Source organism: Protobothrops mucrosquamatus, unplaced genomic scaffold, assembly GCF_001527695.2.
Source record: "Protobothrops mucrosquamatus isolate PMUCROS unplaced genomic scaffold, P.Mucros_1.0 scaffold367, whole genome shotgun sequence".
Lineage (NCBI taxonomy): Eukaryota > Metazoa > Chordata > Lepidosauria > Squamata > Viperidae > Protobothrops > Protobothrops mucrosquamatus.
Window position 1 is genome coordinate 202,102 of NW_015386701.1, and position 16,485 is coordinate 218,586.

The 16,485-nt window shown below is 34.5% G+C and overlaps 1 protein-coding gene across 1 annotated transcript; it reads right to left on the minus strand.

The window, feature by feature from the left end:
* Positions 1 to 1,956: 1,956 nt before the first annotated feature.
* OPN4 (opsin 4) lies at positions 1,957 to 15,726 on the minus strand. Its single transcript, XM_029284085.1, has 10 exons — positions 15,673 to 15,726; positions 14,762 to 14,898; positions 12,765 to 12,898; positions 10,855 to 11,058; positions 8,890 to 9,061; positions 7,615 to 7,773; positions 6,741 to 6,848; positions 4,369 to 4,540; positions 3,609 to 3,761; positions 1,957 to 2,319 (listed from the first exon to the last, which is right to left on the minus strand). The coding sequence occupies exons 1-10, from the start codon at positions 15,724 to 15,726 to the stop codon at positions 1,957 to 1,959; spliced, it is 1,656 nt and encodes a 551-aa protein (XP_029139918.1).
* Between the last annotated feature and the right edge of the window lie 759 nt (positions 15,727 to 16,485).

Sequence of the window (16,485 nt, forward strand, 5' to 3'; positions counted from 1 at the left end):
CAACTATATTACAGCACTTAAATGTTTTTATTGTCCCTCTTGAGTAAAGCCTACTCTGAGAGTTCAACAGTTTATAGCTATTGACAAAGAATGATGAAATACAGTTATGGTTTTTTTTGGTATTTTCCTACTGATATTATTCTAGAGAGATACAAGAGATGTAGTACGATATCTTTGTCCTGCCAATGGGAAAAGAGGACGTGTTTGATCATGTGCTTGACACCTTTACATTTGAAATGAAAAGAAGTATGAATAAAAACACTGTGCAAAGCCTTAAAACTTCGTAAATTAAGTTGAATAATACAGATTCATTGGGAAATTGGCCCATAACAGTTTCTTAAATGATTCTTATATTCTGACCAAATAAGTGATATCCATTTTCTAAGAAAACTGACACTCTCCAAATCTTTGGATGCCGCCCCAGGTTTTTATTTATTTAAAAAAACTTATATGGATGTCCAATTCACTCTCAGTGACTCTGGCTGGCTTACAAGGATAAAAACCCAACATAAAAACAAAAAAGTAATAATCCCCTACAGCCTAGCGACAACAATCAGATGAGCCATTTGAGGGGTTCCATCCCACTCTGGGATCCCCAGGCCTGTTGGCAAAATGAGATCTTCAGCGCCTTGCAAAAGAGTGTTAAAATGGGGGCCAATATTATCTCTGTGGGGATGACATTCCACAGATTCCACCAGGGAGAAGGTGGACCTTTTTGGGAGAGGAGACCTGTAGAATTCCCTGCCTCCCCATCCTGATGGGATAGGCAGATGTGACCAGGAAAGGATGGTCCTTTAAATAACCTGGTCCCAAACTATGTAGGGCTTTGAAAATGACAACCAGCACCTTGAATTGGACCTGGAAGCAAACTGACAACCAATGCAGCTTCTGCAGGAGAGATGACATATGTGCACATCAAGACTTGTACAAAATCATGCAGGCTGCTGCATTTTGAACTAATTGAAGCTTCTGGGTACTTTTCAAGGGCAGCCCTATGTAGAGCATGTTGCAATAGTCAAGACATGAGGTGACTAGGGATTGGATGACTGTGAGCAGGGATTAACTGGCACACAACCTAAAGTTGCACAAAGACTCTCCTGGCCATGACTGCCACCTCTTCCTTGAGTCATGAGTCCAGGAGAACTCCCAGATTACACACCGGTTTCACGACAGTTGCCATTCTTCTGTAGTTAAATACATAGGAAATAACAGTATTAACTGTGATAATTTAATTTAAATTTAATTTTTATCCTGTCCCTTTCACCTTTTTGAATATAGCCCGAGTATCATCCAAAGGTAAATGGATTTTAACCTAAAAAAAAAAATATACAAATAGATATTGTGAAAAGGACTGAGGTCAGTGAGACATAGAAGATGGTGATGGTTTAAAATTTTAAAAATCCTTAAATGCATCAATTTTTCCTTAAAGACATCCATTTTCAAATCAATTTCTTACTTCTGTGTTGCTATTTCAAGTTCAGGACAGATGACAAATTAACTATTTTACTAGGTTAAAAAGTCAACAGGTTACTGGTTGTAAGGAGCTGCATGTTCCTTAACATGTACTTCTGACCATTATCTTTCAGCTGATAGCTGAAATGAGGAAGGATTAAGTCACAGATTGTGTGCAGGCTAAAATTAATAGTTACATATACTCTTAACACTTTTTCTTGGAATTTGGTGATAGGACAGTCATATGTTAAGCATTCCAGTTAAATTAATGGAAGCATGAAAATTTATTCCAATTATATAAAGACATATTTACTAGGTGGTTTTGTTGACAAGCATGTTACATAAGCTTTGAATGCTTTGGGCCTTCAGCCCCCTATTGTTGCAATTGGCTTCTACAAAGTGCATAGAGTTCAGAAATGACCTCAACATTGCATGGAAAAATGTATCATCTAAACCATTCTGCAATTTTGTTTTTGGTATCATTATTCAAAGACGCAGCCAAGCTTATGACACAAGCTTCTCAACTGGTCCAGTAGAGGAGTGAAGCCTTCCTTTGAGTAACAGGTGGTTCCTTTCTTGAGCAGAGTACGGATCAATGTTTTCTTCCTCTATATTTTCTGTCAAAGATTGCTCTTCAGACAGACTGGTTTCTGAGGTAGGAATGATAATGATGCGCGGAAGACTTTCCAAGGAATCCTGGCTATTATTTATTTGGTCTTCATGGATTTCTGCTTGAGAAGTGTCCATACTCTTCTCTCTGCTGCTAGCATTCAAGTCAAATGCTCTCAAGGAGCTGCTTAAGAGTAGCAGTTCTGGAGCATTTAATTTAAAGGCTCTCTTGAGGGGTTCTTCTGGAGATACTGAAAGCTGTGGAAAAACAGTGGAAATTAAAAATATTAGTTTTCTCCACCAAAAGTGGGAGAGTTGTTCTCACATTGATAATAAGTCTAGTAGGTGTTTCCAAAAAGAGCAGGAGTTTCTAAATCAAGGAACAGATTGTTCTTCTTTCCAAAGAAACCAAAATCCCCTCCCTTTTATGTTAAAAAAAGCATAAAACATAATCTTGTTTCTGTAAACTGTAAATCTGTATAGATTATTCATTTGGAGGCAAAGTATTCCCTGGAATTCTATGCTTTAACTTTAGTTTGATTTCTAGTAAGTATTACTAATCAGAGCACCAAGAGACTCGCTTCCAATTTATATTGTTGCAAGAGGACAAGAACAAGAACAGTATTTCTTTTAGAAAATTGGCCATTTCATGTATCAATTGCTTTCAATGAATGCATATAATGGCTGTAACAGGCTCTGAACTACTCCTCTAAGAATTTATGGGGACATCAGTTGAATGTAACTGTACAATATCCGCTGATAATGAAGTATTTTTCGAACAAGGTCTACAGTGTATGTTTGCGCACGCCAGCTGTAATATCACTGATTGATGTTTCAGGAAACGTTCTATAGCCAACTGCTCAGTATTCAGCAGAGGATACTTTCTGTATTCATTAGTTTCATAAAGCAATTGCCAAAGACTTCTGTGAGAAAGAGGACTTTCTTTTTTCATGTTCCTCCTCAAAAACTAAAAGGAAAGTTCTACCATTTTGTTTTGATTCCTGGTATGAAATTTGAAGCCGAAGGATGTAACTATTGAGGTTATGAAGTGAAGAAGTGAAAAGGAGAACTGGAGAGGAAATAATTCTTGGAGTTTGCACTATATCCTCAGTTTAGGCAAGTTGTTTTGCCCAAAATGCAAGTTGTTTTGCCCAAAAGGCAAGTTGTTTTGCCACTAAAATGAATAAAAACTAAATTCAAATATAAAAGGGTATACTGGCAGATCTTCTATTATAGTCATCATTTCATTTTTCAGTTATGTGTAGTTAGCCTGTTTTAGGTAACTTGCTTCATAAATTGTAATATTTTAGATTTATATTTGCATAGTTAATTAACATATTATAATAGCTTAAGTTATATTTTTGTTATTAGGTAACATATGTAATACTTTTATTATAGATGCTACTCATTATGTTAGTATTTTATCTTGGCGTTTGATTTTACATTCTTGTTAGGGATAGGGTTGTGATAGGTGGATGGATTCCCCTTTAGGCTTGTCCCACAAAAGATTTGTTAGTAAAAGTTAAGAGAATATAAGAAAATATTGCTTTAACCTTTTCTTCAATTGGTGCATTGCAGCTCAGGATATTTGTAGGCAATTCACTTTTTCCTTCTGTGTTTGTTGAAAAAGTGTTACTTTCAGGTAATTGCAATTTTATATGGACTGTCTCCACAGGATCAAGCTCTACGTCATTCCAAGTCTAGGAAAGAAAAGAACAGAGAAAAGAAAATATTGGATGAACATATTTGTTATGATGAACTATAATTTTTTTCTTCTATATAAATATTTAGCATAACTTAGTCATTTCTGAGATAGTCCTGATCTGAATTAATAAAAGTGTTGTCTTCATTTTCTATGGAAGGTTGGTAGGTTCATCAATAGGTAATGATATGTTAATGATCTGTTATAGGCCCATCCCCAAGAGATTTGCCATTGGTCACATTAAAATTCCTCTTAAAAATGTATTGTAAGAGCAAGACAGAGAAAGTGAAAGAAAGCTATGTTTTTCTTGGATGATGGATTAAGTGGGAAAAAAAACTGGTTATTTGAATTAAAAGGAATGACAAGAGAATAAAATAATATATTGGGACAAGACAAAGCTAGCATTGTTCAGTTACACAGAGATATCCCAACACTGGGGCTTATGTTTCACAGACAGTTTGGGGTGATTGAAAAGAAGAACCTGTTTCCATTAGAAGATATAAAGACAGATAATAGATGAGACAGACAGACAGACAGACAGACAGACAGAGATATGGATGATAGAAATCGGTGCATCAGCCTCTTCTCGATGAGACAAACTTAACTTTTTCTGTAGCAGAAATGGAAGAAATGTCATTGCTTTTGTTCTTGGAAATAAAAGAGACACGACTAGACATAGAAGACCTGAAGGAAGAATTTGCAAGACTTGTGGAAAGTTCACTTGCAGATATTCGTATGAGAAATCTCAAACAAGGAATAGCTTTTCGAATGGTTTTCCTGAAATGCAGAAAATAAACAAAGAAACAAGATTCTAAAATGAAACAGCATATAACTGAGTGAATGGTCACATCCACAGATACCTAGTTCATGTTCACTTAATCTTATTTTGTGAGGATTGGCCTAGATGCATGGCAAGGTCTCAAAACATATTAATTATCATTTTTCTCATGTCTGTCAATTTATTTATTATTAAGTCTATATGCCTGTTAAATTATATGCCTGTTAAATTAATAAATTAAATTAGCTAAATGCATGATTCTATTTAACGATTGTAGCTACAATATAATGGCCATCAAGAAACAAATGTTCATCTGGGACATTTTCTTAACTAACAAAACTGTTTGTTTATAAACAAATAAGAATTGATTTAATTTTTACTAGCCAAATTGCAGCAAATTTATTTTCTTCCTTCAGATCCAAGCTAGACAGCTGGCTTGGTAGTACAATTTGAAATTTAGTATTTTAATACTACCTTATTCTTCAGATCATGTAAAATCTTATTCCTAGTATTTAATCATATAAAGTTAGTTCTTCATCTATCGCTGATTTAATATCTTGCTTTCAATTTTTGTCATTTATTTCAATAAATTGAAATAGAAAATCGAGCTTTGGATGAGATACACATTGTGGATACTTGTACTTCAAAGGAATATTTGATGTTAAATTCTGAAATGTCCTTTTTCATTATAATTAAATTATTCATTACATAATGACTAACTATAATGTTTAAAGTTTTTAAAGGTAAAAGTATAGACCAGGATAACAGGATATACATTCTTGTCTATTCTATGTTAAGCTTTCACAATTTTAATTATGGTTCTGGAGATAAATTTGTTGCAAACATAATGAGCTTGATAGCTGTCAGTAACCTTAACAGATCTAAAGTTGAAATGAATCCTTTTGTCACGCTTAATAAAAATCTGTCTAGATTTTAAAAATCAAAATCAAAGTGTATAAAGAAGTCTTAAGATTTCTTTGAACACATACAGACAACGATGTGCCTTTCTATAAAATGGTACAGTTCTTTTTCAGTGTTCAAACATAATCAGCATATAGCAATGAGCTTGGGACTCAAAAGCTGTCAGCTGATATTAGCAGATGCTTTTAATCTTTCTTTTTAATGTCTGTATAATTCTGCATCATGTGTTCAGTTCTTGACACTTAGAGAAGCAGAACCAGTCAAAACAACTGAAAGATGAATGTGTATGGATTGTCATGAAATTCTGTTCACTGAGCGCAAAGAAAACTTTGGTAAGTAGGCAAAAACTTTCTGGAACAACGATTAGGCATGAAATAAAAATAGTACATTGCTATGTTTTTCAAAAAAGTGTGCAAGGTAAATCTATTTTGCTATCCATATTAATCTTACAGATTAAGGAATTATATAAATAATTATTATCTGTAAATATATGTATTTATCTAACAATAATTACTACCCACTTCAGTCCAGACAGATTCTTAGTAGTGAACACCCTCAGAAATTAAATAATCAGTAAAGGCAATTAAAAACATGATATTCCTAATTGCTATAATATCAATTATGACCATTTTACTTAGTGGAATGCAAGAACAACTGGGGCTAAACTGACTTTTGGGGAATACGTGTTTCAAAAAATGAGATCCAAGAAGTTCTTTTACTGCGTCGTACTTCTTGCCATTAATAATGCTTCCCCTAGTTATGGCAAACAGTAGGCCAATTAATGTCTATCATTGGTGCCAAAACATCTGGAGTGCATCAGTTTGGAAAAATATGGCCTTGTCCTAATAAAGAGAAGGACAAAGTTGAAGTGGAATCCTTTTGATTCCATAGTCCATTTGGTAGATTTTGACAGCAGTATAGAAACTGCCATAGCCTTCTTCCATGATGTTTTTCTAACTTTCAGTATTATTTTACAACTCTGATATTTAGCCCCCACATTCAAATATTTGCTGGTCCGTCCTGTTTTAGCTTATAAATTCAGACAAGCTCAGCCTTGCGCTACTGTCTTTTCATAAGGAACTTTCACATTTTAAACTCATTTTTCTTTTAAATACAGACAGAAGAGATATTGTTACTAGTTAAATTGCTAAGAATATAGGAATCCAGGCAGAAATGAAGTGATTTAAATAAAGATGTCCTACTATTCAACAATGGATTAATTTCTCTTCAAACATATCAGAGTATAAAAGTAGTATTTTAAGAGTGAATTTACAATACCTGTAACTTGGGTGAATAATAGCATAAATTATAGGATTGTGAATTGCTGAAGCTTTGGCAATAACAGCAGGCACAGATTTAGAATACGGAGTTAAGACCCTGGCATAACTAGAAATAAGAAAAAAAACTTAGATTAATCACTAGACCTTTAACTAAGCACATGGTTGAATATTTGATGATCTGCTGCAGTGATTTCACATATGTCAATGTCTTGAATGACTTTTTCTGAATTTAGTTTTGGGAGTTTTGAGGGAGAAAAAATTGGAAATATGAAATTATAATCTATATGAAGGGCACATGGGAGATACTGACACTGAAAAACTTTCCATGACATGTGTGTCCCTTATATGCTTTTAAATATTTTAAAAATAGAAGGTTCCATACCATAAATATTTGACATGTTTTCACAAAACTGTTTTTCAAACAATTCAAAAATATAAAGAGAGGGAAGGAAGAGGAAGTTCTTGGGGGGAAAAAAAGCAAGTAATAAGATAAACCATGAATTATTCCTTTCAACTATGATGCATCATTTTTTCAAAAAAGAATATTTCAGGGGGGAAAATATTTATTATAGTTACCGACAAAGGAGAATATTGTAGCCCAGGGCTGAAATGAGATGTCCTTGGTACTCTCCGAGCTTGGTTGTTTTCTTGCAGATATTTCATCACCAAACTAAGTAATATCATATGTGTACTGATGGGGTTACTTACTTTGTGTAATGAAATGTCTGCAAGAAAACAATCAAGCTCAAAGGACCCCTTATTATAATTAATGCTTCACTCACTCGAAGAGTTTAGTGAACAAATGGACAGGATTACTTTCTCCTTTTATCCTCTTCTTCTACTCTTGACTGAGATGATAACTTGCCACTTACCCAGCCCATGCAATCAGGGTGACACAAGCGTACGGAGACCAGGATACAACATAAACCACAATGGCTACGAAGGCAACTTTTGCCAGTTTCCATTCACTCTTTATGCTCTGTGAGCTTGACTGTTTTCGTTTAGAACTGGATCCTAATTTCTGAACATTCCTGTAAAAGAATGATAAAACAACAGGCCTTTAATTAAGAATTCATTCTGCCGTGCTGGGGATCAATTTTTTTTTTTTTTTGGTTGCTGGGCAGACTGTATTTAGATATTCAGAAGTGATGCCAGAATGTCTTGAGAATAAGAAAAATGATGACAAATGTAGCTTTGTCACCCATTATTTACAATACTGGTTATAAGCTCATAGGGATTTGAAAGGCATTGGGTGCTCCTTCATGGCTTCATGAAATAATGTGCTGGCTTGGATGAAGCCTAACAATAATTGGTTTCTTAACATTGCTTTTATAATTTGTACTGAGTTTTATTTAAATAGTACCTGTAATAACAATTGAATACAAAGATTATATATTTTAATCTATTCAAAAGGCATTATAGAAAGTTTAGAAAACTAAACTGTAAAATTAAAAAATAAATAAAGAAGCACTGAGAAAGAAAATAAATAAAATACTAAAAAAAAGGCAGCTGTGTCATGATTCAATACAATAAGCATTTCTGTACTTATCTAATGCAAGGGTCCCCAACCCCCAACTCATGGACCAGCACCAGTCTGTGACATGCCAGCCATAGGGCCACACAAACAAGCAAAGCCCCATCCGCGGGATACAGGCAGCACATGAAACCACGCCCTCTACGGTCCGCGGAAAAACCTCTCTTCACAGAACTGGTCCCTGGTGCCCAAAATGTGGGGGCTGCTGATCTTATGTACCAAAACTAATAAAACTCGTATTTGTACAAAGCATACATTCAGTATTTAAATAACAAATTAAGGTGAGACAAGCTAAGAATCACAGGCTGATCTTTCATCTCTAAGCTTTCACCTGACAGATTTTGTTTGACCAGCTTTTAGAGTCTGGATTGTTTTCTCCATTTAGAATTTAATTTTATTTCCTAAGTTCCTATGGTAGAGACTTTCTCATTCACTTACTTGTGGCTCCTGTGTGATAGGATATAATAGGATATTGTCTTAACTAATAATGGAGGAATATTTATTTGGTAAGAATATAAATCTCTTTCCAGTTCTTAATGCACCATTACAGCTTATAATCAATGGGAACGTACTTGAGTTCCTAATAATTATATTTTTTCAGTTATACACTTACCTGCCTGTACTTCTTATGGTGAGGAACATGAATAAATAGCAATGGAAGATTATTATAAGAGGAATGAAGAACACACACCAACATAGCAACATGGTGTAACTTCTGTTTGCTGGAGAATAGCTTACATAGTCCCATGTACAGGATATCATCAAACCTTCTGGGATATAGGAACCTAAGTATTAATTAATTTTTTTATTATATAGTGCATAAAATAAGTAACAACAGATGTAAGAATTTGTTATTTAAGAAGGAAGGAGCAAAACTGTTCAGTAGATATAGTTATCTTAATCTTACCTTGAAATCTTAGTCCCTAAATATGAAATAATTTATTGCAGTATGACGTTTCACATTACAGAATGCCTTTTAATTTCATTGGCTACAATCCCCATCAATTTCAGTGAGTATGTAGGAACAGGTTTGGGAATGGCTTTACTGCAAAGTAAGAAATAAGAACTTATAAATTAAAGAACTTATTCAAAAGGTTAGTTTGCAGTAAAGACATCTCCAAACTTATTCCTACAGATACTTTGGACTACAACATTCAGAAACATTCATACTGTAGATGAGATTCAAGTCCTAGACTCATGTTTCTATAAGAAACATGTGTTGATTTTTCCATTTGAATAAAGATGTTTCTTTTAGAAATATGGGTCTAGGTCCTGAACCTCATTTAAGAGATGCTAGTTTTTAGACAAAAAATTAAGCTGTGTCTCAAAGTTGCTTCAGACGTTAGTCCAGAATCATTAGAAATAGAAAAATATTTGCAGAAAACTACACAGAGATCTAACTACAGGATTTATTTTACTTCACTTCAGATTCTTCTATGTTCAAAATGGTTTAAGTCTTTTAAAAATATAGGAGAGGTATGTATATTCACTAAGTAGATGATCTACATAGAATGCATTGGCTAAATTAAGAATAATTTTATTTCATTTCTAATGCTTCTATGTTCGTAAATGTTTAAACTTAAAAAAAATACAAACAGCATTTTTACTCAACAGAGCTTTTGATCACCAGCCAGTTGATCCAACTGATCCTTCAGCTGTGCAATTCCACTCCCAGTGGCTTTAGTTTATACCTTTACTTTCATATATGTATGGAAAATATTTTGCCTAATTTAAACTGGCTTTGAGGGTTTTTTTTAAATGAGGTTTTATTTGCGGACTATTTTTATATTACTGAAATCTGTAACATCTGGACAGAATTAGTGCAGTACAGTTTTAATTGTAAGGCTGATTGTTAACATAACACTGCATCTGCAGACCTTCTGCTAAGTACACCAGAGCTAATGTGTGATGCTTAACCAATTGCTTCAGGTTATAATGGAGAGAAAAGTATATCTTCCTTAACTACTGTTTATAGAAAACAGGGATATTGCAGTAAATCCCTTAACTTAACCCAGAACCAGATGTTTTCATACTGAAAAAAAAAAGATAGATTTAAAAGGCTCTTGATAAATTCGGCATCTGCTAATTAGAGATTTGCTTAGAATTAATCTTGAGTCATTAAATCCCTTGGTATTAATTCTTCCCTAGTCAGTTTTTAATAATATTACTAGATATTAATTAGTGAATAAAGTATATGGTTCTGAGTACTCGCAAAATATGTTCTCTCCACCAAGATGAGAGGGTAGGAGAATGCAAGATGAGAGGGTAGGAGAATGCAATATTAATTGGACAATATTGTCCCAACAGGGACAATAATTTTCTAACATATCCAAAGCTAGATGAATGGACAACACAGCTGCTAAAAATGATATATCTGGATCTTTCATAGTCACTTTTATTACCACACTAAAATTATTTGAGCTGCTTTTAGCACACATATTAAGAGAAATATATTAAAAGAAAGAAAGAAAGGAAAAGAAAGGAAGGAAAGAAGGAAGGAAGGAAGGAAGGAAGGAAGGAAGGAAGGAAGGAAGGAAGGAAGGAAGGAAGGAAGGAAGGAAGGAAACTGATAACATACTCCACCCGAATAATGGACAAACACTCCAAGCCAGTGAGTAGAGCCAGACAAACATAATGATTATACATGAACGTTTCTTTGAACTTCTTTTTAATGACTGGAGAGGCTTTGTAATCACACAGTAGCGATCCACCGAAATAGCCAACAAGGTCATCATTGAGGTTATTCCAAACAGTGCTCCACAAAAAGCATAAAAGTTACAACCTGGAGCAAACAAAAAGACAAAATGCTTAGTTCGCAGTGGGAAAGGAGGAGAGTGGGAAAATCAAGAAAAAGTCATCCACAAATATTTCTCATAGTTCAAATGATAAGGATAGCATACTTCTTAGAACTATACCATGTAATCTTTCTTTTGCATTTTTTTTAGTTTATATTTCCTGCATTTCTATTTCTTTCATGAAGTCACACAGATTGCTAATTCATTCTGTAGTTTGTCTGATTTTGATTTAATAGATTTGCATAAATATACCTACTAAGACCTATTAAACATGGTGATTGGCAAATACAAGCTCCTATGAGGCTTTTAGTCTCCTTTTTATAATCCTTAGAGGCCATGACTGCTGAAAAAATGGCCATACTGTATCTTGCTATTTTAAAACTGAGAGTGTATGAACTGTAAGCCTAAAGTAGGCATAGCATAATTAAAAAAAGAAAAACTTCCAAATACGAATTCTTGTTGATATGTATACTATTGCCTTACCAATTTTGCAACCTCCTTAAGTCCAAATATTTTAAGTGTATCCATGAACTAAAGTCATTTGTACTTTATTCGGTAAGCAAACCATAATTTAGCATAATTACGAACCTCATCACAATATTGAAAAAAGTGACTTATGACCATTTTTCACACTTATGACCATTGCCGCAACTCCATGGTCAGGTGATTAAAATTCAAACACTTGGCAACTGATTCATATTTATAATGGTTGCAGTGTCCCGGGGTCATAACCTTTTATAACCTTCTGACAAGCAAAGTCCAGATTCACTTAACAACTATGTTAGTAACTTAATAACTGCAGTGATTCACTTAACAACTGTAGCAAGAAAGGTTGTAAAATGGGGCAAAATTTATTTAACAAATGTCTCACTTAGCAACATAAATTTTGGGCTCAATTATGGTCATAAGCCGAGGACTACCTGTACAAAAATTAGAGTGAATTGGTTTGTTAAGAGTGCTGCATTTGAAAGGATTCTGTTTGAAAGTATAGAAATGACCATGGACAAAATTTAGTAACTTTGGGTTTTGCTGTTGAAAAGGTCACTGAGAAATGTATGAATTTTTATTATGGAAGTACTGATTTAGAAAACTGTATTATATAATGCATAGGCCTGAATTATGGATCACCCTGGAAAGACGACTTGCATCAGGAGATCACAATGAAGGAGTGAAGCCAGATGTCAGGACTTAAAACATCTCAAAGGACAAAGGAACACACCAGAGTTCAGAAAGATTGTATAGCTCAACTGAAACATATACTTTTATGCTCCAAAAAAGCCAAGGACTTGAGAATATGACACTCTTGGAACTGGTAATTCAATGGGTCCCACATTTCAACTATATATAACACTCAAGACTAAGAGTTGAGCTATATTATGGTCTCTTTGATTTTAGGATAGTAGTTTGTATGATTTCATACACTGTGTAAATTAGTCAAGGATGTTAAGTTCAACAAACATATGCTATAGGCTGATCATGATATATAAACTTAGCCTATTATTTTAAGACTATGCAGCTCTTAAGATATGAAGACCTGTAGCTCAAGATGCTGGTTTTTACCTATAAAGTTCTATATGGCTTATAGTTTGTATATTTATAACCAAACAGATTCTGTTAAACCAATTCAGACAAATTTATCCCCTCAAGGATAATTTTGATGGAACTGGAAAATTTAAAACTATTGGGAAAGCACCTGTGTCTCCAAGTACCCACTCCTTGTGCATACTGTTGAAAAAGCAGACTGGAGCTTGAGTTGCAGACATCAGAAAGTCACTTGCAGCTAAATTCATAATGAAATAATTTGCAGGTGTCCTCAGCCTCTTGTTGCTTCATCATTATCATCATCAGTCATGTAAAGGAGAAGGAAGTACTTGGTTAGTTTCTGTTGTAGTTTACAAACTACCATTCATCAGATATATTACAGAATAATAATATATATTATTTACAGAATAAAACTGCAATATGCCTTTCAAAATGAAAGCTAAAAGGAAGAAAACAATAATAGACCAGTTTGTTTGCAAGTAACGGGATAGTAGTTTACGATATTTGGGCTGAAATATGTCTTCCAGTATCTTAGATAGTGGAGAAGATCTTCTGGATTATGTTCCTTCCATAAACTAGGTCTGTATATATACTGCACTGGGGCAGATGAGAATAATTTTTAAGTAATCAGATAACAATGTTTAAAATGAAAATTAGAAAATTGTTTGTAGTGTACCTTTTACTGACTAAGGAATGTTGTTAAGTCCTAAATAAAACAGTTCAGGTGTTGATAATAATACACTACGTTTCTGTACCTAGAAAACTGGAAAAATTACTTGACAAAAGTGAAACATGTGAATAGTAGCATTTAACATTTAAAATCTAGTACCTTCTGTTATTGGCATCGTTATTAGGATTATATTACTTTGTTGTTTGTATGTACACTGAGACCTTATGCACCAAAGACAAATTCCTTTTGTGTCCAATCACACTTGGCCAATAAAGAATTCTATTCTATTCTATTCTATTCTATTCTATTCTATTCTATTCTATTCTATTCTATTCTATTCCATTCCATTCCATTCCACTCCACTCCACTCCACTCCACTCCACTCCACTCTACTCTACTCTACTCTACTCTACTCTACTCTACTCTACTCTATTCTATTCTCATCCATCCCATTACATTGCTTCAGTGGTTCATAAGCAAAACTTATTAGTTTGGCAAAAAATATATTTTGGTTGCAGTTATTGCAACCAAGTACAGTGGATGTATTTGTCAGCCAAGTTCTGGGCATGCAAACTCACTCAACTACTAATTAAGCTTGCATTTTCTGATTTCATTTCTGTATGGAATAGATGAAGTATATTAATTATTGAAATCTACAGATTTCAAATTTTTCAATGCAGTTTGTTAATAAGGCATGTTTGTTAAAAATAGAGAAATTTAGAAAATGTGTAATATTAGAAACTGTTTATACAAAATGCAAATTTGCAAACAAAACTAAATATGCTTGGAGATGGACAGTGTAGAATTACGTGTATTGTTAGCAGTAATATTTTTTAAAATACAAAGTCCAACTTGAAAGATCTGCAAAAAGAAGAAGCAGGGGGGAAAATGAAATTGATATTCACCATCTGTCGTGAGGAACAAAATGAGGAATTTCACTGTTCTTAATCAAAAAGTTTCAGGCCCAAATATGAGATGGCCATATAGATAGTCCTCAATTTATGACCACAATATCCGACCAGGATTTTCATTGCTTAGCAAGGAGTTAAGAGAGTCCCTCCCAATTTTACGACTTTTGTGGCCATGGTTATTAAGCAAATCACCACTTTTAAGTGAATTACTTGCTGGGAAGGTCACAAATGTCAATCACATGATCCCAGAACACTGTGGTATGTGGTAAATACACGCTGCTTGCAAAGTGCCCAAATTTGATTACAACCCGTGGGGATGCTGCATCTATCATAAATGTGAGTCATAAGTCACTTTTTTCAAGTCCTTTATAATTTCAAACAGTCGCTAACTAAATGGTTGTACAGTTAAGAGCAACAAACAGATCTGCCTAACTTAATCTCACCCAGTCTGCTGTTATATGGGAGCAGTATAAAAAAGAGGACAGGAGAGCTATTGGATGAACAGACCACTAATTATGAATATCTCCCTCTTGCTTCATTCCTGTCCACAGCTTGATAAAACTATACCTGTAAAATGCATAGAGGACAAGGAGATTTCCTATAATTCCAACACAACCAATGGCCAGGACACAAGAGCCTACAGTGTAAAGGACGTGATCAGGAGCATCCACTTTTGTTGGGCGACCACTTGCCGTAGTGTGGTTCTGGAAGTAAAATAGCAAAACAACAAAGTATTATTAAAATTAACATAAAACATGTTTTATCCTGCAACTGTTTAGAGTATTGGAAACAAAGATGTGATTAAACTATGTATTACTGTATATTATACATACATATACACACATATATAGATATACATAAATGCATACAAACACCCCACACATTAATAGAAGAGTATATGCATTCCAATAGAAGACTCTGAGTCAACCAATGCTTTATTACCATGATCAGGCCCTGAGATATTTAATTAGCCAGATCTATTAGCAACCATGGTACAGTATCCTTTCACTAGGCACACAAGTGAGATTCTGAATTATTTTTCTTAACAAGGACAGATACTGTATCAGTAGTTAAGGAGCATCCCAAGTCCAAGCAATTATGGAATCTCCCAAATAGATGCTAAAGTTATAAGGATTGAAAAGAATAGGAGTAAAATGTTCTCTGGAAAAATCATCATTTTCATGTGGGTTTTTTTCTCCTAGCACAGGGATAGGCAACCTTGGCTCTTTTATGATTCGTGGACTTCAACTCCCAGAATTCCTGAGCCAGCATGGCTGGCTCAGGGATTCTGGGAGTTGAAGTCCATGAGTCATAAAAGATCCAAGGTTGCCTACCCCTGTCTAGCAGAATTCAACTGCTCAGCGATAAGATAGAAAGAAAATTTTCTTGAACAGGGAAACTTTGCCTTATTGTGGGGGTCAAGTGAGGCCAACGTGTTGTTTCTGGGGGACACCCTTGCATTGTTCAACACTAAATACCACTGCTGATCGACTAGTTGCAAATCTGCTGCTTGAGAGTTGGTCTATGTTCATCTCCGCAACCACCTTGCAGGAGGGCAGTTTCCAGTGGCACCAGCAAGATGGAATACACTCACTGCCCCACATAGTGATTATGAATTTGAATGTTGCTTTTCTGTAATTCTTTGGCCCATGAAGAGCAATATGAGGTTGGTTGTACATTATGGGAAGATGAGAAAGAGCTTCATAATTAATGTAGGAAATGGCTGCTTACGTGCTTCATGGGGCTTAAAGCTACTTTTTTTTTTAATAAAATTTTTATTGATTTTTATAATTAAATAGCAAATACCAATATGATGCATTTACATACACAAGCAGAAAAAAAAATAATCCAAGTCAATACATTATCGGAAATGCTCGGCAGTCCCCGCCTTGCCTCCACCCTCATTCACTTTCCTATCCTTCCTCCCTCTAAACCCACAACCTCTCCTCCTTCCTCCTTTCCTATTTTTTTTACCAAAATGTTGAACTCTATTTTTAAGGGGAGAAGCTGCTAATAGAAATTTTGAAGGACAAGAAGCTGGGAAGGAAAAGGTACTGCACCACATATATTCTCCATGGTCTCATCTTCTATCCCTTCTGGGAACCATCATAGAATTACACAATTTTTTACTTTCCCTTTTTAACACTTCTTACAAAGTGTAAAAATTGGCAGAACTAAGTCCTTTGCAACAACTGGTTCTTCCTCATACTGATAAAAACTGAGTAACCCTAACACAATAGTCAAGTAATAACTGAGATTAGACGGAGGACAGATATTTGGGAATTATTATT

Coding starts and splice junctions, on each gene's coding strand:
- OPN4 (XM_029284085.1), bottom strand. CDS start 15,726: ATGAACATAGACCAACTCTCAAGCAGCAGATTTGCAACTAGTCGATCA. Junction 14,899..15,672: donor CAACTAGTCGATCAGCAGTG/GTATTTAGTGTT, acceptor TTTTACTTCCAG/AACCACACTACGGCAAGTGG. Junction 7,774..8,889: donor ACCATAAGAAGTACAGGCAG/GTAAGTGTATAA, acceptor ATTCTTTTACAG/GAATGTTCAGAAATTAGGAT.